Source organism: Salmo salar, chromosome ssa29 (genome assembly GCF_905237065.1).
Source record: "Salmo salar chromosome ssa29, Ssal_v3.1, whole genome shotgun sequence".
Classification (NCBI taxonomy): domain Eukaryota; kingdom Metazoa; phylum Chordata; class Actinopteri; order Salmoniformes; family Salmonidae; genus Salmo; species Salmo salar.
Genome location: NC_059470.1, coordinates 13842775 through 13869707, shown reverse-complemented (window position 1 = coordinate 13869707; position 26933 = coordinate 13842775). Strand labels below are relative to the sequence as shown.

Sequence of the window (26933 nt, the reverse complement as noted above, 5' to 3'; positions counted from 1 at the left end):
CTCAGACAGGCCCCTAATGAGGGAATTAAGGAGCTGCGCTGAATGCTCCACATACTAACTTCCCAGAGAGCGAGAGAGAGAGAGAGAGAGAGAGAGCAGCTGATCTGTCAGGCCTAATCAAGTGACTAGCAGCCTTGCGTTCTACCTATTATTCTACAGAACCTTGGTGGACCACTGTTCAGAGGGTGTTGGGTGGTCTACAGGTATGCCGCCTCACTCAAATTACAGTATATTGCTCACAAATACACACGAACACGGTTCATTTTTTTGACTTATAATTGATCTCACCCCCAGTTTTTTTTAAATGTAATTATCCATCAATCTATTCAGTAACTCACTGAGACAATTCAAACCCTGCTGACACAAACTAAGCAAGGACCCACTACTTTTGGCATCACAAACATTCTCTAACAATCAAATGGAACATCCTATCCAACCCCTCTATAAACTGAGGTCCGTTGTCTGTACTCACCATAGTGGGAGTCCAGGTATCCGTTGCGAGGGTCCATGGCGAACAGCGTGCCGCGGTACGGGAGGCCGTGGTCGACCAGGTGGGGCAGCGAGCTGTGCAACTCTTTCTTTACCAACGGTGGGCGCTCTTCTGTGGAGGTGGAGGGCTCTTCACCCAGCTTGCTGCCAGGGGGCCCGGGTGTGGGGGCCTGGGTGCTGATGGCATTGCGCCTCTCACGGTGGTGGTGGTGGTGGTGGTACGGCGTGCCCAAGCTCTCATCCTCTGTAAGGGGACAGGGGGGAGAGAGAGGGTAAGGTCCTAACTTATTGAGGGTACATACACCATAATTGATCCCTGTACATTTAAAGCTACTGTACCGAGCCTAAAGTCTGCTGAAGTCTTCTCAACCTGTCCTGAATGCCTTTGGTGGTGAAGGGCAGTAGTTTCACAGTCAGTAGAATTAGACCAGATGAATTACGGATGCTGCCGTCAAGGGGAATTTCTTTACCTCTCAGAGTCAATACACACACACAAATTAGATAATGTAGCATACTCCTATGAGGGGCAGGGGATTTGTTTTGTACACAAGCAACCAACCAAGTATGCATGGTGGGTCTTCCCTGCAAATCCACGCTGGTTTGGTCTCCATATAAGCCAGCTGAACGTGTGAGTTCTCAAGCAGAAGACAGCTCAAGCCAATAGGACTCAAGCAGAAGACAGCTCAAGCCAATAGGACTCAAGCAGAAGACAGCGCAAGCCAATAGGACTCAAGCAGAAGACAGCTCAAGCCAATAAGACTCATCTCTGGTGCTCTCACCAACTAAACGATCCCCCTGCATCACAGCCACATTCAGGGGGGGGGGATCTTAAAGTCAGCCTCGTCTGTTCCTTTTATAAAATAAATGGATTCCCATGGAGAAGGCAACCGGGTCTTTCCGCCTGCATTCCAAACTGCCCATTAAGCGGCCTCATGGTATCAACACCCCCCCCCCCCACTTTCTCAACACCCCCTCTCTGCCAGAGTAATCTCTTTCTCTCTCTATTTCTCTCTCCAGGTGAAGGAGAGAAACTAAGCGGAGAGATGGAAAGACGGAAAGGAGAGTCCCCCTGAGAAGCTATCCCTGGTGTGCTGGGTTCGTGGGGATGAAAGTGAAGAGAGTTCAAGGGCAGAGCCGCTTTGGAAAGAATGTACCTTTGACCTGACCACTGACCCTGGCCTTCATGGGGTCACATGGTCCCTGACCTGGTGAGTGCTACTGTACAGACTAGTTCTGAGTAGTCCCTGAAGAGAGCATACTCTGGACACTCTTCATGTAACACTAACTCCTACACACTTGAATAGTGTCCAAGAAATGATGAATGTTGAGCTTTATTGTAAATAAAAAGAGATTATTCCTATCATCTGTACCTTTAGTATGATTATGATCAATTATTACATTTTAACATGCTTAGGTTAATGTTTTGTATGATCTGAAGTTTTACACTGGCTCATTGAAAGTTTTACACTGGCTCATTGAAAGTTTTACACTGGCTCATCAAAAGTTTTACACTGGATCATCAAACGTTTTACACTGGATCATCTAAAGTTTTACACTGGCTCATCTAAAGTTTTACACTGGCTCTAGCCGTATGCGCTTCAGAACTATTGCAGAGCCTGTTTGATTCAGTCACATACAATTCTGTCTTCCTAAATGCCTCAAATCCATCCTATTCCTCCATCCTGATCCAGAGAGTCCACTGAGTTTGGCCTTATCTTGACTGAGCAACAGATCCACTTCATTGGAGGCTGCTGGGAAATCTCCTCTGGTCCAGCCCTGGTTCCTGGTTGATGCGGTGCCCCCTGTTGCTCTCTCTTTTTTAACGTCTCACTCAGGGCCCTGACAGAGTGCCGCGGTGCCGACGCCAAAGGTTCTGTAGCATTTACCAGCCTAGCGCTGTAAGGCCCCCCTATGAACTGGAGGCAATGGAGAACCGCAGCCCTCCAAAAGCCAATTAAGTACAGAGGAGAGGGGCTAGATTAAAGAGCGCTACCCCGAGTCGGAGAGAGAGAGGGGTCGAGAGGAGAGTGAAAGAGAGAGAGAACGAGAGACCCCCTCTCACTCTCCCACGTCCATTACCAGTGTTAGGGCCCAGCCATGCCCCGACTGGTGGCACAGCGCTCGGAGCAGCAAATTCCACGAGACTTAACACAGAACTGACAAACCAGCAAGAGAGCAGAGGCTCATGCTCTCCTCCGCAGGAAATTATAGTGTCAGTTATGATATAAGTATTTAATCCTATACTGCACAGCCCGTGATCTTATTAAGGGAATAATGGCACTTATGCTGTTAAAGCTGGATTAATAGGGTCTGCTCTTGCAAAGCGCAATATTAACATAAAGGGATTTCAGACTCGGGGTTCATCTTCTCGCATGGATTGGATTTGAGGAAGAAAGTGGGGACTGTAAACTGTGCTGGGAGCAACTAGAGCAAAGGACAGGGTTATGCTGCTGAGAGGAGTGTAGGCCTGTATGTACTGAATACTGATCCAGCAAACACAGTGTCGAAGCCGGGAATAATATCTTATGGTAGACCTGGAGAGGTTTCTAATTCTTGGTCAAGTTTATTTATGTTTTGCTCCATAGACTTGACATACACAATGTGCTTGTAGCAATAATCTTTGAACATTTGGAAGTGAAGTCAAACTCCCACAAGCCTATGCAGCTAACACCGTATATGAACTCTTCCTGGATACAAAATACTTTGGTAATTATTCCCAAAGATATTATTACACTACGTTCCTGTGTCTCTCTTTGGCTTCTTCCCCTTTTCCCCATTTGAGTGTCTTTCTTTCTCTCCCTCCCTCCCCCTTCCTCCCTCTTTCCCTCTCAGTGAACTCCAGCCCTACTCACTTATGTCTCGGAGAGGTCAAGCAGCTAATATTTAAATCAAACTATTGTCACTCCAACATTCTTCTCTCCTCCACGTCACCATGGTGAACTGTCATTCTGCCATATACCACCTTAAATGGGTTCATTATTTCAGTATATACCACCTTAAATGGGTTCATTATTTCAGTATATACCACCTTAAATGTTTTTTTTATTTCAGTGTATACCACCATAAATGGGTTCATTATTTCAGTGTATACCACCTTAAATGGGTTAATTATTTCAGTGTATACCACCTTAAATGGGTTAATTATTTCAGTGTATACCACCTTAAATGGGTTCATTATTTCAGTGTATACCACTTTAAAAGGTTTAACAAATAGTTGGCAGCAGAAGGTCAAGAACTAAAACTTGAATGGTGAGAATGAAATAGGAGGGATCCCCCAAGGCTCAGTCCTATCCCCATTTCTATTTTTTATCCCGGTCACAGGTCATCCAACCTAAACGGCTGGAAAACTTGGTTATATTTTACTTGACTATACTTGAACCCTCTTGAGCTTCATAGGTGCAGTTTACTGATAATGATTATAATATATATTTTTTGGTCTAATGTATATCCAATGGTGCTTCATAGTGTATTACGTTGGATAGCTAGAGGCTTTATAGTCAGTGTTCTCATCCATTGTGGCTGTTCAGCGTACTCTGCCTCTGATGTGGAGGACTCAGGTGTCTGCAAACACTTTGAAAAGCCTGAACTTCAGGAGCACCTCTCCAAACCTGAACACCATCAGCCTCAAACAGACCCTCTTGGCTTTTTCTCTTTCTTCCCTCCCTCATTTTTCATTTCTCTTTTATTCCCTCCCTTTTTACCATGGTTGCCCCCATCCCGTCCTCCTCTCCTCCACCGGTTCACAAGTCCATTCACCCACAACACAAAGCAGGAGGCCGGTCCTCGGTGGACCAAAGGGAAGCATGCCTCACACACAAAAAAAATGTGAAAAAAAAGACCTATCCCGGACTCTCTATGGTGATTGAATTTCTTAACATCTTTTCAAAAACTGCTTAAATGCCTGCAGGCGAGAGGAAGAAACAAGCTAATGGTGGATGGGGAGCACTGAACAAATTTCAGAGCCCTTTCCTGCTCGCGTTTGAGGTTGAAAGCGAGCTCCTGCCTTTCAAGTTTCAAAGTCCTCCTTCCTCCCGCAGTGTCACTGAAGGATTTGAAAAGAAGGTAATTGTGCTCACTGCAGTCCTGATCAGAGTGCACGCCCGGCTCTAGTATTTCAGGAGTTCTCTGCCACTATAATGGAGCCTATGCTCTCTCCATCCTCTCTCCCTGGCATTCTCTCTCCTCTCCTCCTCTCTTCTCTCCTATCCATCTCTCTCTAGCGACTCTCTCTCTCTCTCTATCCACCTTATCTTTTTTTCCCCCTCTCTCTCATTCTTTCTTTTTCGATCTCACTTTTCTCTCAGTGTCTCTTTCTTTCTCACTTTCTCTCTATCTCTCTTTCTCGCCCAGCCAGCCGCTCATTAAATCCTAATGCCCAGGTTTTTTACCCTTTTTATGTTGGGGCCTTCCATTGTAAAAGGCTTCTCTGGATACCTTCAGAGAAAGCCCCATGCCTGAGCAGGGGAGGAGAGGGCCTTTAATGGAAGGGGGGAAAGGAGGAGGGAACGAATACAACAAATGACAAAATGAAAATATAAAAGAGATAATGAGGAATGGAGTGGAGCCAATTCCTTAGAGGAGGGGGAAAGAGAACGAGAGAGAGAGAGAGATAGAGAGTTGGGCCCTGGGACAAGGGAGCTGAAGTTAAGGGTGCCTGGCTGATTCAAAGTAATGAGAGGGAGCGAAGACAAAAAGCCTCTGCTTCGGAGGGAGTCGGTGTTTCTCAAAGGCAGCCGTTGTGTAGAACAAGGGTCGGAGTGCCAATCTGCTCCTGCCTCTCAGACATTTGATTTGGTACTCTACAGCCAACACCATGTAGGAGTCTCCGCTGCCTTAAGCTACTACATGTGTTTCAGTCAGAGGAACACAAAGGGGCATTTTCATCAGTCTTGCACATTCTACCCCCGAACTGGCTTTGTTGTGCGAAACCTTTACCATCGAGGAGGTGTCGTTTGCCTCTGAACAAGCGCCAGCGACACAACAACCATTCTCCACCTGCGAACATTTGCAAGCCGCGTTGTCTGTGGCACGGTGATGGGGTTTGGCTGAGGAACCCGACAAAGGGGGGAAAAGATGAGAAGAGGAGTGGAGGAAAACACAAAACACTTCTTCAAAGCTCCTCTCCTCCTGTGCGATAATCTCTCTTTCCGTCTTCTTTCTTTCTCTTGCAAATCAACTCCCGCGAAAAAGACTGAAGACTGCCCAATTAACAATGAGAGGGAGGCAAACATTTCAGCGGCTGGCTAGAGTTTAATAAGAGCGTAGCAGCTACCTCTCCAAGCGGCTTAGGAAGAGCTCGCTGTACATGGCACCTGCGCTATAGAGCGAGGGAATCACTCACGATTAGCAGCGCAGGCTGAAAGAAGAGACAGAGAGAGAACCTTCAAACTCCACCAAGAGGAGGAATCGCAAACACAACAAGAGAAGAGAACGGGGAAGATTAGTGCAATTGTGTGGGGTATTTTTCTGATCAACTTTTTGGCTGCCGGTCTCATAGGATGCCGGTTTTGCCAGAATGTTTTCTTTTAGCCACCGCTGAGGGAGCTTCAGTGGTATCTCCCACAACAGAGTTCAGTTGTGTGTTGTGTTGAAGGTGACTGAGTCTTAATGGAGCTTCTTCCTATGTCTGTTTACAGTGACACGGAGACGTGTCAAGAAACTCTTTGTAGAATGACACTAGCACAACATCGCAGAGGATCCTGTGTGCTTAACCTCACAAGTCATCATCTGTAGCATCTTGGACAATCAACTATTGGCCATCTTCCCATTTATCAATGACCAACACAATAGCCGTGGAATTACATGATTTGGATAAGATTTATTTTCAGGAGAACAAGCGAGAAAAGTAGACCGTTACCAATCTATGAAATGTAAATAATAAAAGCACTAAAAAGTTAGCTGTTGCGCAACACGCCAGAATTCACTGTCAGTAACTTTCAGCCCTTGTCTTATTTCCCCTCTGCAGAGTGGTCCCATAGTGGCGCATTATGTAAATACAGCTGCTGTGAGTGATGCTTAGAGTAATTGCAGTGAGAAGCGGTGGGCAGGTCGGGAAGATTCCTGATTTCCCCCACAGCCCGACTACTGCTCTCCTCGATATTCATCTAGGCTAATTTCGACGGCTCCCACGTCTCAATTTGGCTCGGCGGCACACCGCCCCCTCCCTTCGGCATCCCCAGACCCCATCTCCCCGGCCCGGAGTCCCACACCCCTCACTCCGCCGCTGGGGCTCTGCTGGGACCCTACCAGGGGCCCCTGGCTCTCAGTCCCAGCCCATAGCCTAGAGGGGAGAGGAATCAAAAGAAATCTAGGCTTCTTCCCCCCTTCCCTTGTCTGTCTGCTCTCCCTGCTCACCTCAAATCAGCCTCACAGCAGGGCCGTGCCTAACCCCCACTCCAATCCCTACTGACTACCTTTCATACATCAGGGGCCGGATGCAAGCCATCCGTAGGGCTAGAACCACTCTCTACAACCCCCCCCCCAGCCTATTTCATCAGGAGCACATTGTGAAGGAGCAGAGCTACACTGGTCAAAGAGCTACACGCACTGGGTAAAAAAAACAGTGATGAGTTGGGGCCATGCCTTTTTGAATTTTGAAGAATTTCACTCAAAGGGCACCTTGACTCATGTACTCTTTTAAGAATCAAACCGAGGAGATGTATTTGCTCAGTGCTCGAAACCACAAGCGCTATAACGAAGTCTGACCAGCATTGACATTGCTTCATATTCAACTAACAAGGTCATCAGCATCCGACAACCTTGTCTGTTATCCTTATTGACCTCCAGTCTTCCACCACAATATAATATGATTGTGATACCGTACAGCTATGACAGAAGTGTGACTGGACTGGACGGGCTGGATGGGCTGCTAACTGGGTCTGTTAGGGTAGAGGGTGGATTCAGGCATGGCTCCCAGCCCACCAGGCCGGACTAGGCCAGCTTTCCACTGGGCCGGAGCATTGGAATCCCACTTCTGACGCCACTGTGATCCGGACGGGGCCTGTGGCACTCAGATTAGGAGGCGCTCGCCAAGAGAACATGGACACCCAGCCAAAGCAAGGAGGTGGGGAAGTGCCAACCAACAGTTAGAGCGAAATAAAAAATAGTTATAGTGAATTAGGTCCAAATGTCACTGTGGTGAATTCTCACCTAACAATACAGAATTATTCAAAGACATAATACATTTATCTCACTATAGCTTCTACAAACTTTATGAAGAGTTTTTTTCATGGCTGCCTCTCAGAGCTGCTTTTCTAACACATTGCGATGGATGCTGTGTGTGTGTGTGTGTGTGTGTGTGTGTGTGTGTGTGTCTGAATACATGCGAGGCGATCAGGCAGAGCGGGCTCCATTAAGACAGTTAGCCAGTGCTTACTAGTCAGAGGGATAATTAGACACTTCAAAGGCACCTGCCCACTGCCGTCCCAGAGGGGGATAGAATCGCCCGCATCCTCCCTCCCCCTCCACCCCCCTGCCCCATTTAAAAGCATGTTAACTCCTATCTGAGGCTAGCAGGCTAATTTAACTTTTGACATTTGATATCTGAGGAATGAGAGGGATCAGCCGTTTAGCTGGAACCGGATTACCTCCCTCATCCCCCCCCTCTCTCTCCCCTTCGGTCCTCTGCCGCCCTCCTCCCCCACATCCAACCCCCCCACATCCAACCCCCTCCCACACCCTCTCTCTCTCTCTCTGTCAGGCCGGGTGGATGGTGGATTCATTAATTTGCCCGCTGCTAAGCAGTTTATCAATGACTGGTAAATGTCTCAGGCTCTGAGTGGAACATCCATCGCTTGGTTCTTCTCCCTGTCCCTCTCTCCCTCTCCCCAGCTCAGTGGCCATGGTGATTAGGGTTCTTCTGATGTTAAATCCAATGTATGGATCAGCCCACTGCCCTGGCCGGTACTCACTTAGTTAGCTGTTGATCTATTCTGGCTGTAACTACCTGCTTAACAGCTCAACCAACAGTGTAGAGGTCAAATCAAAGTGTTTGAAGTACATTCAGCAATTTCTACAGAGACATGGCAGTTTTGTAATAGTTTCCAGTAGCCATTTTTTTGCGCTTTCAGGCATAACTTTGCGAAATGAAAATAAATTCTACACACAAATGACCTCTCACACCCAGTAACCATTCCAGGGAACCAATCAGGTGCGAGCTTCGCTGACCTCTGACCTGCCATGTGGAGGAGAGGTGTTAAGAGTTAATTCAAGGCTGTAACCTCGCATTGGTTGTGGTCTTGACGCTCTCTGTTCAATGTCTACATTACAGGTTGAATCAGGGGCTTTGTGCGAGTGTGACGGATTTGGGTTAAACGCACAACATGCCCGAGCTCCTTTGATGCGGCAGCTGTTAACGCTTACCATTTCTCACCCGCCGCATTCAGACATACGGGCTCTTTTTACAGGGAGAGCATGAGAATCAGAATTCCAAACTACATGCCAAACGTCATAAAAATAACACGACCAAACAGATTTCTGTACCGCTTGCCCAAAGCCATAAAAACAACCCAACCCGGCAATCAGGGGCTCTGAACACTCTGAACACATCCAGTCACCTGAAAAAAGAAAACCCGCTTCAAGGTAAATCGACATTCTCTACCTTGACACGATAATCATTTGAAAGTCATCCGTTGATTTACCGTGCCGTTTTCCCTCACTTTTCCTGACAGCTCGAGACTTGCTTCGTTCCGTCAAAGTCTCTGCGTTGACAAATCACAGGCAACAATGAATCCTTTTACAAAGATATCAGTCTTCATTTACTCTACACAACCCTCATTATCTGAGGAGATTTGAATAACTTCTGCCACCAACTGCAGTTCATTTTCCCCTCCTGTGATCTAGGGGTCATTCCATGTCATTTCAGCAAGTCATGACACCCACCACCTCAGATGGTTCTGAACTTGTTTCTGTAGTTAGAAACGGAGAAATGTAGCTAATTGATTGCACCCTAATTGGCCATTTTAATTTATAGGATACTGTAGTAGCTAACATCCGATTTGTACCAAACTTTTTTGTAACAGTGAGTAAGACATCAAAAGAAATGGTTTTCGAGCATCATATGGATTTTGGATGCAATCAATTAGCTTAAATTTAGCTTAAGCTCAAATTATATTTCAACAAAATAATGTTGCAGGAATGCCATTCTTATCTGTTTCTAACAACAGAAACTGTTTCAAAATAATCTGATGTGGTGGGTGTCGAGTTCCTCTTTCTTCAGCTTTTTGAGGTGGAACAACCCCTAGGAGGGAGTGACCACTCCGTAAACAGCACGTAATTCAGCCCCCCAAAACACCTAGGTGAAGCGCGGACCCCATCATTACACTGTCGAAGGCAGCCATAGAAGCCTTAGAGATTAAAGGATCAGACTCAACCACAGTCTGGAGCTGAGGAGAGGTGGGAGGTGGAAAAGGTGGCTAGAGAAAAAAAAGCACAATCTTTCTCCCTATGATTAGACAGCCAACTTAGTCAAAGCCAGGCCACCATGCTAGAGACGGAGAATGAGAGAGATTTTTCTTTGTAAAGCTTCGACAATTACTAAATGTTGTAAGGTTTGTCTTGGAAGCTCGCTCCCGCAATCATCCAAAACAGATGGAGTCACACATAATAGCTGGGCTTATGAAAGGATAAGAGTAGGTAAACAAGGAAACAAGACTATTCTAATCAGAGAGAGAGAGAGAGAGCGAGAGAGAGAGAGAGAAATGAAAGAGTTAGAGGAGTGCAGAGAGAGAGAGAAATGAAAGAGTTAGAGGAGTGCAGAGAGAGAGAGAGAGCAATGAAAGAGTTAGAGGAGTGCAGAGAGAGAGAGAGAGAGCAATGAAAGAGTTAGAGGAGTGCAGAGAGAGAGAGAGAGAGAAATGAAAGAGTTAGAGGAGTGCAGAGAGAGAGAGAGAAATGAAAGAGTTAGAGGAGTGCAGAGAGAGAGAAATGAAAGAGTTAGAGGAGTGCAGAGAGAGAGAGAGAAATGAAAGAGTTAGAGGAGTGCAGAGAGAGAGAGAGAAATGAAAGAGTTAGAGGAGTGCAGAGAGAGAGAGAAATGAAAGAGTTAGAGGAGTGCAGAGAGAGAGAGAGCAATGAAAGAGTTAGAGGAGTGCAGAGAGAGAGAGAGAAATGAAAGAGTTAGAGGAGTGCAGAGAGAGAGAGAGAGCAATGAAAGAGTTAGAGGAGTGCAGAGAGAGAGAGAGAGAGAGAAATGAAAGAGTTAGAGGAGTGCAGAGAGAGAGAAATGAAAGAGTTAGAGGAGTGCAGAGAGAGAGAGAGAGAGAAATGAAAGAGTTAGAGGAGTGCAGAGAGGAGAAGGGAGAGGTTAAGGTCAGGGGCTGAAATGATGCATTGTGGGAAAGGAAGTGCTCCTGGGCACATTTCTACGTGAAAGCTAGATGTGCTCTCACTCCATCCTTATTCCTCTCCTCCATCAACCTCAATCACTATCCCTCATTTCTCAGATTTGTCTTCTACTTCTCTGTCACTTTCTTATCACTACTTGTTCTATCACTCTCTCCCCCTTCTCCCTAATACTTTCCTCTCTCTCTCCATGTCATACTCATTCTCAATGTCATACTCTCCATGTTCCTCTGCCCTTTCTCTCTCTCCATCCCTCCCTCCCTCCATCTCTTTCTGGGAGTATTGCCTCCTGTTGCTGTCCCTTCTCAGTAATGAGATTTACTCCTCTGTGACCTATCTTGTCACTCCGGCCTGTGGAATCCTCCTCCTCCTCCTTGCCATCGCCCCAGAGATGTTTCTGCCATCAAACTCCCCTCCTCTTTAATCAACCTATTAAATTCCCATTAATCCCAACATTCCACACACACACAGCTGGGATGACCGACCGACACATTGCACTTCTCCGTTTCTTCCCCTAAGGAAAACAGCTTTGTCTTAAGCTCTGTTATGGTTTACATGATCATGACTTGAACACACAGAGGGAATAATCACAGTGTAACATGGTGGGAAAGGACTATTGGGACGTTTGGACGTAAATGTACTTTACATAATGTACCAACACTGTAAGGATAGGACCTCCTCATTAGGCTAGAAGGTTTTGAAACTTTTGTAAACTGTACATACTGTCCTATAGGTATTGTATTGTACACCCCTGGATATTTTCTCCCCTATCCCATCTCCTTCCTCTCTTCCCACCCTCCTTCTCTCCATCCCCTCTTCCCTCTCTACCTCCTTTCTCCCCCCTCTCCTCCCTCTTTCTCTCTCTGGGACTGTAGGGTTAAGGCAGCCCTATGCTGTAGCCCCATGCTGAGCTGGTCTAGAGCCAGACCAGAACAAAGAACCCATTGAGCCAGCGGTGCTGCCAGGGCTGGGAAAACGTGGTCCATCTCTCATCTCTTCCTCTACTCCGGTCTGACAGCACCACAGATGAAGTCATGAGGTCGCCAAACAGTTAATAAGCAGAGGAGGCCCATCCTCCTTCAGCTGCCCCCGGAGAGTGAGTGAGTGAGTGAGTGAGTGAGTGAGTGAGTGAGTGAGTGAGTGTGTGTGTGTGTGTGTGTGTGTGTGTGCCCTCATGGAAAAACCACATGAATTTCACGTGATCACATGTGATGTCATGTGACCACATGTGATGTCATCTGTTCACACGTGATCTTATTTGAAGTTAATGTGATAACATGTGATAACATGATACTGCACGTGTGAAAACATGATCTGATGTGAAATAAATGTGACAACACGGGTATGCAAAAATTCAACATGTGACACCATGAAACTACACGTGACAGCATTTTAATGTTTTTCAGGTGAAAGTGCAAATTTGATTTACAAATATTTGCGATACAAATTCCACATGTGAATCTGCAATTCATACGTGAGGTGAAAACATGTTATTCTCCTAACATGTAAAAAGGTGGTGTTAACATGTGAACATATGGCCTCACATGTCTCTTTTGCTTTGAAATGGGAACATTTCAGCTCAACATGTGCAAATAGCTATGTGATCACACGTGGAAATCCACATGTGAAACTTCATGTGAAATATCATCACATGTGAAGTGTTCCCCAAAAAAATGTAATTTTTTTCCCACACGTGAAATCATGTGGTTTTTTCCATAAGGATGCCAGTGTAATTACTTGCAGGTGCGTGCGTAATTATGCATGCATGTGTGAATTAATGACTGTGTGTTTTACTGTACACACCACGTACTGTAGATCATATTAAATCATCTATTCACTTCTGACACCTAATAACGGTTCATTCCGGATTGTGTTTAATTACTCTGTAAAGGTCATTGTTAAAACATAATGCCATCTAGTGACAGTTGCTCCAGTAGGTTTCCGCTTGACTCCAGTGATAGGGGGCGTATGTCCCCCTTTCTCTCTGTCTGACACCAGACACGTCTCCCGTGGACTGGAGCTGTCGCTGCGAGGCCCAAACTCTCAACATCATTAGGCTCACAGCTTCAGGTGAGACACAGAGAGAGAGAGAGAGAGAGAGAGAGAGAGAGAGAGAGAGATGGGGGGAGGGAGCGGACATAAAAGTAGGCCTCAGATACAATCTGTGTGTGTGTGTGTGTGTGTGTGTGTGTACGCTTGCTCCCATTACAGCATATTTATCTCAATAACATTGAATAGGCACGGCCCTTTAACATGCCTTTAGAGGGCCATTCAGTTGTCAGTGGCCCAGGGCATTGGATTGGCTTGTGTTAGGACCGAAGGGGGAGGAGATGGTAACAGACAGCTATGGCATTGATTAACACGAGAAGGGCCTTGCTCAAGTTAAAACTGCCCGCCCTTCTGCTGTAAGCAACAGCCGTGAGTTCAGTTCTCCCAGACAGTCAGACGTTTCTTCTTCTCTTTTCCAACCCCCCCTGTCTTCGCTACACATCTGAGTCCAATTCTCCGCGTGCCCTCCTTTTTTGAAAATCTCTCCATTCCTCTCCTTCCTGGGTTCCACCGCCTTCCAACAGGCACATCCAAAACTTGAAACAACCTGAGCGTGAAGCTCGTTCCAACATGGATGTCGTTACTTGGTATTTCTTGGAACTGGCTGCCAATCGCGGCAGTTGTCTTCACACTTGAAAACCTGAGCTATTTACGAGGGCCCTGGGAGGGTGCACACACAGCCGACGAGAGAGTGGGAAGAAAAGACGCTTCTCAACCTCCTCTGCTTCTAATCAATCACCAGAAATCACTGCCATGGTTTTACTTTCTTTGATCCTGGCTCCTTTTTCGCACTGCGAGGGGAGAGAGTGGGGGCGGAGAGGGGGGAGGGAGAGGAGGAGAGGGGGAGACGGGGGAGTCAGGGGGTCGGGGAGGTCAGAGGGGAGAGATTACAGGGTTTAGGGTGCAAACTAGCACATGGTGCCCCCTTCCCTCCCCCTCTACCCTTCAACCCTGAAACCTAAGATCACGTCTTGATTCATTTTCATGCATCTTGATCCGGGGTAAAAGGACAAGTTTTACATACAGATGTTTTTGAAAACAAATTCCAACTTATACACACATATGCACTCAATCATACATATACCAGCACACACTCTGGACAACAGACATTGTCATTCACAGAGTCATTCACAGACACAAAAACACTGTCTCGCCAAAGTTCACATAAAGCATAACACACCCTCTCCCTGAAACACAAGTCTTTTTTACATTTTTTTATTTATTTAACCTTTATTTAAATAGGCCAGCCAGTTAAAGAACAAACTATTATTTACAATGATGGCCTAACCCGGCCAAACCCTAACCCGTATGACGCTGGGCCAATTGTGCGTTGCCCTATGAGACTCCCAATCACGGCCGATTGTGATACAGCCTGGAATCGAACCAGGGTCTGTAGTGATGCCTCTAGCACGGAGATGCAGTGCCTTAGACCGCTGTGCCATATTAAATGGTTCACACACACACACACACACACACACACACACACACACACACACACACACACACACACACACACACACACACACACACACACACACACACACACACACACTAGTTACTGTCTCTCTCCACGCCTCACATCCCCCTCTATCTCTCTCATCCAGCAGAGGTAAGCAGGCGCGAGCGAGGGAACAAGAAAAAGAATGAGAGAAAAGAAAGAAAGAGTGAAGAGGGACACGGACCAATACATTCTGCTGGCAGGGTCAGGACACTCCTGCTTTGTTTCTCTCCGTAGGAGGGAGGTCACTGATGCCTACCGACAAATGGACACAGTGGCAGAATAATCAACTACTGTTTCCCTACTTTACTACTTTGTGTCTTTACGAGGCCCCTGACTGTCTTTCCGTCCGCCCGCCCGTCTGTCTGTCTCGCCCTCTAAACTCCACAGACAATCTAGGTAGAAAGTTGTTCTTAACAACAGGTCTAGGATCAGATTACCCTACTTCCTTTCCTAACCATAACCGTTGAAGGGACAGAATATCTGACCCAGTGTCAGTAGTTAGGGGGAGACAGCTATCCACCGCCTCCGACCTCCTGCACAGACAGGCCAGGCTGATCCCCCCTCTGTGAGGATTGAGGATGTTCATTGGTTAAGGTTCATGCTCCTGACCTCGTTAACCCCTGACTTCATAGGCTTTCACGGCTTTCACCATTTCACTGAAAAGGACCCCAGGAGCTCCATTGACGATATTTTAAAGGTTTATACAAACTATACTAACAGATTATACTGCAATATAATACTACTGGCTGAATTAATGAAATGACCAATACCAAATGTGTTTGCTTCCACTCCCTTTATTGGTAGACATATGAAAGAAGGTGACCCATATTGAACCACTTCACTACATGATGCCAACACCAGAATCTTGAGGAACACCAAGCCCCAGCAAACACTCCTTCCAGATCGCCGCAAGACAGTGGGCATAAGAGAGGTGGGCAAAACACCTCCACCTCCCCCTAACCCCTGAGGGCCAGCGAGAGAGAGAAAGTATAGCGATTCAGATTCTGCATGCTACAGTTGAGTACTGCTAAAGGCAGTGCGAGAGGCTATGTGGAAGCGGTGGGAGTTTCTTCCCAGTCCGGAGGTGGATGGTTCGGTGTGATTCCTCCACTGTGGTTCCTCCAGGCAGGCATGCAGGCAGGGGGAGGCCAGGCTGGGTTGAGGTTGTTGGGCAGGGCTAGCTAAGGGCCCCTCCGCCCTGACGAGCAGCGGGGCCGCCCTAATCCTGCGCCTCAGGCCCCCGTGAGGCGTCCCTGCCAAAGCCCGTCGCCCCGCTGCTGCAGGAAATTGCCTTCAGTGCAGAGGTCCATGAAACGGATGACTCACCAGTGGAGTCCACAGCATACTGCACAACTGTGTGTGTGTGTGTGTGTGTGTGTGTGTGTGTGTGTGTGTGTGTATAGGGCCACATTGACTTTCTGTTCATATCTCTGTATCTAACAACCGCTCTCACTCTTAACATCGTATTGTATCATTATACTGTTTATCTCAAACACTGTGAACGTGAATAACATAAAGTGGTCATTCCTTCTGTGCGTGTGTGCATGTGTTTGTCTGTCTGTGTGTGTGTGTGTGTGTGTGTGTGTGTGTGTGTGTGTGTGTGTGTGTGTGTGTGTGTGTGTGTGTGTGTGTGTGTGTGTGTGTGTGACTCAGACAGAGCCTAGAAGCCGCCTTTCGTCCGTGGCATGGGGTGGGTTTGTCAGAGGGGGTCTCTCCCGCCTCCTCCATTGTGCTGTTTGTCCCTTATCCCTCCATCAGGCCTCTATCAGACCCCCTCTCATTAACCCCCGGCTGGCTGGCTGGCTGAGAGAGTGCGAGGAGGGACCCACCTCCCTGTTTTTTACCACAAGAGCCACAGGGGCCTCACTACACCACTATACTTAGATGTATACAGCCCACACTAGCACACTAACAGTCAAATCTACTATTACCACAAGCAGACTACAAGTCTACAAGCATAATTCATGCAATCGCAGCCCCAACCATAGACATACTGTAAATCAACAATATCTAGAAGATTTTCTCACAAGAAATGGTGACGCCACTACCATACCAGAGCTACCAGCCAGAAAGACTTGTACAAGCTGGCACTAAATGCTGAAATAGATTATGATTACACAGGCCTATTTTCATATCACCAACAAATCTCCTCCACCCCACTTCTCTCTCTGATATCGTCCATATTTTTCAAAGCCACTCATAAAATCTCCATTTCTTTGTTCACAATAAAATCGGACTTTTGGGGTAAAGAGAGAGAAAAGGTGGAATGAAAAGTGGAGAGTGGTGATGGTGGCCATGTTCGTGTGTGTGTATGTGTGTGTGTGTGTGTGTGTGTGTGTGTGTGTGTGTGTGTGTGTGTGTGTGTGTGTGTGTGTGTGTGTGCGTGTGCGTGTGCGTGTGTGCGTGTGTGCGTGTGAAGGAGGGAGTAAAGAGGCAGGAGGACAGTGGAGAAACAGTTGATTATGAGTCCCATTAAGTGATCAATGATTTCATTAATAAGATGGATCGCGCGGCTGTCATCCCGCTGACAGGGTGCTGAGGGATCATCTGCTCCCCACGCTCCATTTTCCCCAACGCATCGAATACCAGCCCTCTCCCTCCTTCTCTCCCTCCTCCCTGGCCCTCCATCCCTCCAATATTTCCAGACACACGGAAAGCAACGGAAAATGGATGGGAGCAGAGGTGGGGGGGGGGCAATGATGGAGGAAGGGGGGTGAGGCAGGCAGTGGAAGAAAAGTGAAAATCCATTTTGAAACCCATTTTCAATTAGGGTCCACAAGCTGTTATCACAGGTGTCGCAGAATGGGGGCCCCGTAAGTGAAAATGTCTCCTATCCGTTTCTGAAATGAAACCTTATCTGGGCAGCACAAAGATGGCCAGGGACAGCGTATCTGTAAATGACTTTCCATCCCCGCTGTTAACCGGGAACTTTATTTCTGTCAGATGACATCCCCCTTCTATTTACCGTTGATCATTTAAATGGCTCCCTAAAAAGAAGGTGGCCCCTTACTCTTTCTCCTCTATCTCTCCCCTCTCTCTCTGTATCTCTCCCCTCTTTCTCCTCTATCTCTCCCCTCTCTCTCTGTATCTCTCCCTCTCCTCTCCTTCCCTCTTTCAGAAGGTTTCTTTCTATTTTCAAAGCAGTCAACAGCTCCTTTTCTCTCCAAAACACTTTTGCCACGCTCTCTGTTTGGGTTAGGGATATCGCTGGTAACCTACTACACTTGAGCAGAAAATTCCTTGCCCTTCAAGGCTTAACTTTTGGGCCTCTGAGACTCCTGCTCCTGCCCTTCCAAGCGTGACCGTTTAAAGGTCTCCAGTCCTTCCTTCATAAACTTTTAGGTTCACAGACACCCTGCTACTTTAGGCCATGCATTCCACTACAATTTCCTAAACTAGCTCGCTAACTCAAACCCTCCCCTCTCACTCCAATTTTTCTTCAAAAAAACGTTCTCTAATTTTTATCTCTACTTCCCCTCTCTCGCTCACTCTTTCCCTCTCTTCTAGCCTTCTCTTTCTCTCTCTCTCTCTCTCTCTCTCTCTCAATCCTCTCTCTCTCTCCCAATCCTCTTTGTCCCTCTCTTCCCTCGCTTTCCCTAATTCAGCAGCGTCCATAGCAAAAAAGTCCAACGGACCAACCAACCAGAAACTTTTTTCCCCTCTCTCGCTCTTCAATCAATAGGCCTTCCCCTCCCTTCTTCCCTCCCTTCGTTTTACTTTTTTTTATTATCAAATTATCCCATGACGACAGGATTTATTCAGCCAAAGAGCATGGACATCTTTTTTTTGGAGGGACCAGGGAAGCAACAAAAGAATCAGGAGACTTTGTGGTCCACCTGCCTGGAGAATGATGAGGGTGGGGGGGGGGTCTCCCCCATGCCTCCTCCCTGCCCTCCTAAATAACACCAATCACAGCATTGTTGTGGCCCAGTCGGTCCTTTTGAGCTGTCAGGCCAGGGGAGCGGGCGAGGACATGAATGGCACACAGGATGAAGCCACCATTTAGCCAACCATGTGGGAATGCTAGCTTCAGCTAGCTCCCCCTCCAATACTCCATTAAAGCACCAAGCGAGCTCTCTCAACTCAGACAAAACTTACAGGGAAGAAGAGGAGGAGAGATCAGAAGTGAGAGGAGTGCACGTCGACAGAAAAGAGAGGGTAGTAGGATATTTTTTTAAAGTGAGAGAGTGAGAGATAACAAAGGAGCGAAAGAAAGGAAGAAAGACAGAGAAAGGACAAAAAGGAAGAAACAAAAGTTTTGCCAATTTTTTATTTCCACTGCTCAGATTTTTATTAAGTTAGGAAACTCCCCAGGACATATGTACACACACTGTCACATACTGTAAGTGTATAACTACACTAAGCCCTAGGGTTTTGACTGAATATAAGTACTGTATTTTTATCATAATTACAAACCACAACTAATTTACTTGTGTTATCTACTGAATATAGAAAAACCAAACGTTCTAATCTTTAGAAAGAAAAAAAGTTGTATCTTTCCTCTTTGTTCTTTGTGTTCTGGAATTAGATTCGGGAGAGTGGATAGTAACGTCATTTCAAATGAAAATTGGAGTCTTCTAATCAAATTATAACCTCCAGGTCTTGCCAACATTTGAATCAATTAAGTCCAAAACAGCTTTGACTCAAAGCCTATCAGGCAAGGTTTTCCAATAACTTATTTCCATATGCTTTAATCACAAACAAAACCAAAGCACTCAATCATGTTGTAATTGTATTGCAAAAGAAAACACTTCAGAGATGCCTAAAGCTAAACAGCCCATAAGTCCACCAATAACTGCCCCTTTTCACTTTTCACCTTTTCAGTTCTAATAGCATGCTGTGGTGGAGGGGTGTCCTACAGGGTTTCCCCTGCGTGGGTTCAGGGGCCACTACTCCTCTGCAGCATGACAGGGGAAATATTTGCCTGGGCCTTCCTGAGAAGAGCTAGCCACTGGGGTTCCACAGCTGCTCACAATTACCTTTTGTTTGTATGGGGAGCGGGGACAGGGGGGCTACAGGGGTTAAAGTTGACGGGGTGTAAGGTTACACCTGATAAGAGGTTATGAGTTCTGGGGCCACTTGGGGAATGTGCTGTCATTATAACCTGCACAAAGAATGTATAAGCTATCTTACAATTCTCAGAGATATGGATCTAGAAGAGTGCCTCTCTCTCTCTCTCTCTCTCTCTCTCCTGATTAGAATAGTCTTGTTTACCTACTCTTATCCTTCATAAGCCCAGCTATGGACCCAATTGTGTGTGACTCTATCAGTTTTGGATGATTGCGGGAGCGAGCTTCCAAGACAAACCTTACAACATTTAGTAATTGTGGATGCTTTACAAAGAAAAATCTGCAATCACCAGAGCCAAATTACATCCATGCTTTTTCCACACCATAAAACTTTTTTCCCTCTTTCCCCCCTTTAATTAATAAAATAGTGTTGGCCATCTGGGAATGAGTAAGAGAGGGAGAGAGTTCCCAAGATGCATCAGGATGTATTCCCCCTTACACACCACCCCACCCCGCTCAACTTCCTGCTATAACTGGCATATGGAGAGAGAGAGAGAGAGAGAGAGAGAGAGAGAGAGAGAGAGAGAGAGAGAGAGAGAGAGAGAGAGAGAGAGAGAGAGAGAGAGAGAGAGAGAGAGAGAGAGAGAGAGAGAGAGAGAGAGAGAGAGAGAGGCAGACCCTCGGAGTCATTAACCCTCTCCTGGGGTGTTTGAAGTCTCCCGCCACGGACCTGGAAAGATAACATTTCACATCCTACAACTCAGACGGAAACCAAGGGTGACAGAGTGCTCTCTCTCTCTCTTTCTCCGTGGACACTCCTAACTCTACTCCATCCCCCCGAACCTCCCTGAACCCTTCCAATCCTCGATCCCCCTCAACCCCTCCCCCCCCCAAAAAAACTTCAGTCTTACAGCTCAGGCTAATGAGCACAGCTGCAACTTAAGTCATGGTCATTTCTTCTCTGGGTTTGTTATGACTTGTGTCTGGCAGTCCCAGTCACTCCTGGAGAAAAAGTTATCTTGTTATCTAATATTCTTCATTTCTGCAGCTGTGTCGTGAGTGAACGATGAAAATGTGAATGAGTCCACAGTCAAAATCTACCTCTCTTTTGGTGTGTCTTCAAGATGTTGCATACAATGCCTTCGGAAAGTATTCAGACCCATTGAGTTTTTCCACATTTTATTACGTTACAGCCTTATTCTAAAATTGCTTAAATAAATAAAAATCCTCAGCAACCTACACACAATACCCCATAATGACAAAGCAAAAACTGGTTGTTAGAAAGTTTTGCAAATGTATTAAAAGTTAAAAACAGAAATACCTTATTCACATAAGTATTCAGACCCTTTGCTACAAGACACAAAATTGAGGTCAGGTGCATCCTGTTTCCATTGATCATCCTTGAGATGTTTCTACAACTTCATTGGAGTCCACTTGTGGTAAATTCAATTGATTGGACATGATTTGGAAAGGCACACACCTGTCTATATAAGGTCCCACAGTTGACAGTGCATGTCAGAGCAAAAACCAAGCCATGAGGCCGAAGGAATTGTCCTTAGAGCTCTGAGACAGGATTGTGTCGAGACACAGATCTGGGGAAGGGTACCATAACATTTCTGCAGCATTGAAGGTCCCCAAAAACACAGTGGCCTCCATCATTCTTAAATGGAAGAAGTTTGGAACCACCAAGAATCCTCCTAGAGCTGGTCGCCGGGCCAAACAGAGCAATCGGGGGAGAAGGGCCTTGGTCAGGGAGGTGACCAAGAATCAGATGGTCACTCTGACAGAGTTCTAGAGTTCCTCTGTGGAGATGGGAGAACCTTCCAGAAGGACAACCATCTCTGCAGCACTCCACCAATCAGGCCTTTATGGTAGAGTGCCCAGACGGAAGCCACTCCTCAGTAAAAGGCATATGACAGCGCACTTGGAGTTTGCCAAAAGCCACCTAAAGACTGTCAGACTATGAGAAACAAGATTCACTTCGTCTGATGAAACCAAGATTGAACTTTCTGGCCTAAATGACAAATGTCACGTCTGGAGGAAACCTGGCACCATCCCTACGGTGAAGCAGGGTAGTGGCAGCATCATGTTGTGGGGATGTTTTTCAGCGGCAGGGACTGGGAGACTAGTCAGGATTGAGGGAACGATGAACTGAGCAAAGTACACAGAGATCCTTGATGAATACCTGCTACAGAGTGCTCAGGACCTCACACTGGGGTGAAGGTTCACCTTCCAACAGGACAGCGACAGCCAAGACAACACAGGAGTGGCTTCGGGGCCAAGTCTCTGAATGTCCTTGAGTGGCCCAGCCAGAGCCTGGACTTGAACCCGATCGAACATCTCTGGAGAGAGCTGAAAATAGCTGTGCAGCGAAGCTCCCCATCCAACCTGACAGAGCTTGAGAGGATCTGCAGAGAAGAATGGGAGGAACTCCCCAAATACAGGTGTGCCAAGCTTGTAGCGTCATACCCAATAAGACTCGAGGCTGTAATCGATGCCAAAGGTGCTTCAAGAAAGTACTGAGTAAAGGGTCTGAATACTTATGCAAATGTAATATTTCAGTATTGCAAAAAATGTCTAAAAAACAGTTTTTGCTTTGTCATTATGGGGTATTGTGTGAATATTGATGAGAAAAAATGTTGCATATGAACTCAACCTCTTACAGAAGAGCCTTGTTTTACACATGAGTATGACTGATATGCATTCAGAAAACATTTGTATAAGCACGATCCACTCATGTCTTGCATTCCACTACAAACATCATTCTAAATGAAGAAACACCAATATTTCAACCTCATGACCAAAACATTAAACTCATTGTAACTCCCTGTTTGGAGTGAGACAAAACGACAAATAGACAGGAGAGAGAGAGAAGGGACCAGCGAGGAAGAGAACAAGAGAGAGGATCAGAGCGGGTAAGGAAGGAGGGATTAAGGTAAGTTAGACTCTTACCGTTTGACGTAGTGCTAGAGGCCACGGCCTTCTCGCTGATGTCGGCGCGCGCCGACGAGCCCTTGGTCGCCACGATGGTCTCCACCCTCTTCTTCTTCTCAGCTGCAGAACTGGCCTGGGACTGGGTTTCCATGACGACTGTTCATTCCTCAGCACGTCATGGAGACAGGACACCTGGAGAAGGGGGTGAAAGAGAGTGAGAGGACAGGTAAGTACCCCAACCAAGAGGAGACCAATGATGTAGCGTCCCATTATAGTACACCATTAGTACACACCGTCGCATCACAGACTTTCCCAACATTCTCTCCAGATACACTGGTCTCTCTGAGTGAGGATGGCCCAGTATGTATCTATCATAGTTAACAAATAAAATAAAATAAAACAAATTTTGTTGTTGTTGCTTTGTTTAAGCTTCAAACCATTGTTAAACAACCAATGTTTAAACAAGATTAAAAAAATTAATTGCTCAAAAAGTTGATTATGTCACACTCTCGCTCAACAATAGAGCTGCAACAGTATGCCTCCACCTCTTGAGAAACGAACTGTGTTGAATTAAAGGCATGACATCTAAAAGCTTTGAAAAGAAAACAATCACATGGTACTGACATTCATGTTTGCTGACCTCTGACCTCTATACCATCAGGAAGTCCTCCCAGCCAATCCCATTTCATCCCCAGCCACAGCGAAGGCTATGGGTCAATCCACCAGTTCCACTGTGTTTATTTTCACTCATAATTGTTATGTTTGATCTTCCCACTGCCCTCTCAACGCACCCAATGGCCTTATAGTATTCTGATAACCTTCCCCAAATTTCCAGGTTTTACACAAATCCTGGAATAAGCGGAAAATCGGGGAATCCTTCAACTGGAATTTTGGTCCTTTTTCAACCCTACAAGCAGGACAGCGAGCTAACTTCTCGTCTTACCCAACTGTGACAAAGTAAACTTCCAGTAACCTAGGGAATTAAGTTCTATATGTTTTATTTCAAAGTTAATTAGTTAAAGAAGTTGCTGTACAATAAGTTTTAGGTTATATCTTAGAGTACATGGAAGTGAAGGTTGTGGATAAGTACGTACTGAGAATTCCTCCTCTTTCAGAGAGAAAGAAGTGACTAACCTTCAGGGGATACTACAGAGAAACATTCACAACCCCAAAAATGAAGGCTTGTCTGGGGGTCCTTTTGGGAATAATATGCTGCCAGGCAATTTCTTCTTCTCTCGAAGAATAAACTTTGTTTTGGTTAATTCTGTCTCTCCGTTTTAAAAGAGGAGTTCAGCCAACAGTCTATAGTAGCACATCGTCTTAGTTCAGAACCTCGACTTGGGTCAAGTCTTCCCTGAATCTTAGCCATGGTGACAGTAATCCAACATGGTGCTAAACCACTTAAAACATGGGATCATTTAAATCCACTGCAAGCCCTTCGTTTCAGGGGCGTCATGCACCCCAGAAATCTGAGGGGGCACAAAGTACGTGAGAATGACGGGGGTGGTCTGGAAGGGGGGCTATAAGTTTGCATTTTAAAACACCTGAAACAGCTTTTTCCTGCAATCTAGAGCCATAATCATTATGTTTAATTCTATTTAAGTCTATTTTTCTGCATATCTAAGCATTCCTCTTGAACTGTCTGTATGCTCCTAACTGGTGGTTCTTTTTTTAAAGAAACAAAATATGCTTCTCTGCATCTCTTTAAAAAATCTGGGTAAAACTTGATTGATAGCCTGAAATGGCTTCTTGGTAGCTAGTTATGAGGTTGGGAGATTGGGAACCTGTCTGGACTAGCTAAAACCAGCTTCAAGTGGCTGGTATTGCAGATTGTTTTTTTGGTATGTTTTATTTTTTTTTATTCATTTTTTATGGCAAATCTGAGGGGGCAAGTGCCCCTGTGCCCTCTATGGGCATGATGCCTCTGCTTCTTTTAGACCCTGAAACATGCCATAATTCAAGGGTAATTGCTGGAAATATTTAATCTATGCAACATTTTTCTTTCAAATAAAGACAAACATGCCTTTTGTTCATTTTTTTTCCCAACCCTCCTAAAAAAACTCCGTCTGTCGTCCATTCCTAACTGACAACAACATCTGTAAGCAATCGTGGCGTTACCACCAAAAAACCAGCACAATTACTCCCCGACCAATCAAAACAGAATTAAACAAGAGCTCTTCCTCTAATCACTCCCACATGAATACATGTGTACCATGTCACTCCAGACCTTGTTTCACCCTTTCTACAACAGATCTCATCTCAAATCACTGGTATGCGTTTGATAGGATGAGTGTTTTAGTTTTGGGTTAGATTCAGTGCTTTTTTTTATTTTTGGGAGAACAACAAGTGTGTGTGTGTGTGTGTGTGTGTGTGTGTGTGTGTGTGTGTGTGTGTGTGTGTGTGTGTGTGTGTGTGTGTGTGTGTGTGAGAGAGTTCCTGAGCTCGCCATCGATTTAGGTCCTGGGTCGAGAGAGACAGCAAGCCGCTCAACCCCCTTTCAGTGGCCCGCAACCATAGAAACTGAAACGTGAGGCGCTCCTCGACTGACAGTCCATCTCAGGCAGAGGGGAGATCAGACAATAGAGCCCCTGAGTCAGGTTTTTTCTGCCCCCCTTTAAATTACACGCTACACCGTTCTGACGATTGAACTTCTTGCAAAAGCGAAGAAGAGAAAAAAGAAGAAAAGGGAGAAGGGAAAGAAACTCCTCCCATTATAGACTGACCCTTGGCATGCCCGTGCTTTTGCCGGTGTGTGCTTGTGTGCATGCGCTCCCTTCCTTGTTTGAGCCCTCAAACCTCTCTGCCTCCTCCCAGGTGAGTCAGAGGAGAGGAGGAGAAAAAGAGAGAAAGAAAAGGTTGGAAGACAGGAGGAAGGGAATGTTCAGATTCAGAAGGGGGAAATCTACTGGGGGAGGAATGAGGGGTGAGGGGGAGGAATGAGAGGTGAGGAGAAAGCAGGGGCATAAACATTCCATTGGTAGAGCAAATATTCACAGCTCCTGGCCACTCAAGCGTGGCTGACTGCCCTTTTGTGTTCCACGAGGCGGTCGGAGCGGTCCGTGGTTCCAGAGCAGCAATTAAAAGCAGGACCTTTTCACCCATAATCCCTCTGACCTGGACGCCACTGCTACATCCAATCACCCCGTCCTGCAGGTGTTCCTCTCTGTCTGTCTCTTTCTCTCCTTCTTTCTGTTTTTCTTGAAACCTCTCTTTTTCTACTTCTCAGTGTCTTCACACTCAAGCAATATAACTGATATCTGATTTGGAACACCTGAGTTGTGTTTTCTGGACACATACAGTACATGGGTTATCAGTGGTGCCCAGAGTTTTTCCTATGTCACCTGGCCGGGGAAAACTCTGGGCCCTAGTTATGACCTAATCTAGTTATAACCATTATCATTACTGAGTAAGTCATAAGTATGTCACATTGTACGTACATGCAGGATGAGCCATTTCTGACGATTCCAATCTAGGCCAGGAAATGCTAATGCTATTTTCTATCCCGAGGACGTCTCTCAGGGAGGCACATAATATTATACAGTACTTTTGAAAGTCATGATACTGTATGTTGTCATGTACTGTAGGGCATCTACCCTGAACCTTAGCTGTTAGAGAATACACACTAATCTACTTACATGTCAATACCCACTGGGCACAAATGTCAATTTAACATCTATTCCGCATTGGTTGAACATCATTTCATTGAAATGATGTAGAAACAATGTTGATTCAACCAGTGTGTGCCCAGTGGGTAGAAAATCAAATACTCCACCACGTTTGCATGAGACATCACAAAAATAAGCAACATTTTACAGAGGATGTATAATGTTCATTCTCTGTCTGTTTAACAGAAGGTTTGGTCTTTGCACGCTCAGTAAGCACCTTACAAAAGAAGGCATTATGAACCACGCATCGGTTGCAGTCGTTACCCAAAATAAATGTAAATTTCATATTAATGTTTATTCCTTGAAATGACTGTCCCACACTCAATTAGTGAAGGGAGAATGAAAGGGTGTATCTGTATTTGTGTGCCACCATAATCCTTTCCCACAGAAAGGGAGGCGATTAAACAGGTTTAAAATACCACAATTCAGACTGTTGGTAAGAAAAAAAACATTCTTATTTTATAAGCACATTAAGCAAATCAATTTAACATAAATTATACGCTTTGGTGACAAAGGCTCTGAGTTGAAAGTCATCTGCAAATGGTGCACATCAAAGTCAAACACCGAAATAAACTTTTGCCTTTGATCAAAAAAGAGAATCTTTTCTCTTCACGCCGGGTTAAACAACAAGCCACAAACATTGCCTTTGAAAAATCCTTTAATTTTTGTAACTGCTTAAGGAGACCATTATCGAAAGAAATCAAACTAGTCACAATCTATTGCTGTCCTGAATTTACATAGTATGGAAACTTATATAAACTCAAATAATATTTGTGAGAAAAATGCTGAGGGTGAACTTCCAAATGGGGGGTGGGGGTGGGGAGCAGCACGGTGCTGGGGGATCCCTGAGGGGGGGAGGGGGGGGGGGGACTGGCAGTGCTGCAGCATTCATCATCATTACATCAGCGACCACCGAGATCCTTTTATCTGACGCTCATTGACAGT

At 45.8% G+C, this 26933-nt stretch overlaps 1 protein-coding gene across 4 annotated transcripts in view; it reads right to left on the bottom strand.

Moving 5' to 3' along the window:
• The window catches only part of LOC106590190 (transcriptional activator GLI3), a 130174-nt gene that overhangs the window by 81224 nt on the left and 22017 nt on the right, over positions 1–26933 (bottom strand). For 3 of the 4 annotated variants that reach the window (XM_014180925.2, XM_014180927.2, XM_014180926.2), the window contains exons 2-3: positions 22342–22515; positions 473–733 (exon numbers count right to left, since the gene is read on the bottom strand). In XM_014180925.2, coding sequence (XP_014036400.1) covers positions 473–733; positions 22342–22474 — 394 coding nt within the window. In that variant the 5' untranslated portion in view covers positions 22475–22515. The remainder of the gene's footprint in view (positions 1–472; positions 734–22341; positions 22516–26933) is intronic. The other variant, XM_014180928.2, reaches the window with a different exon arrangement.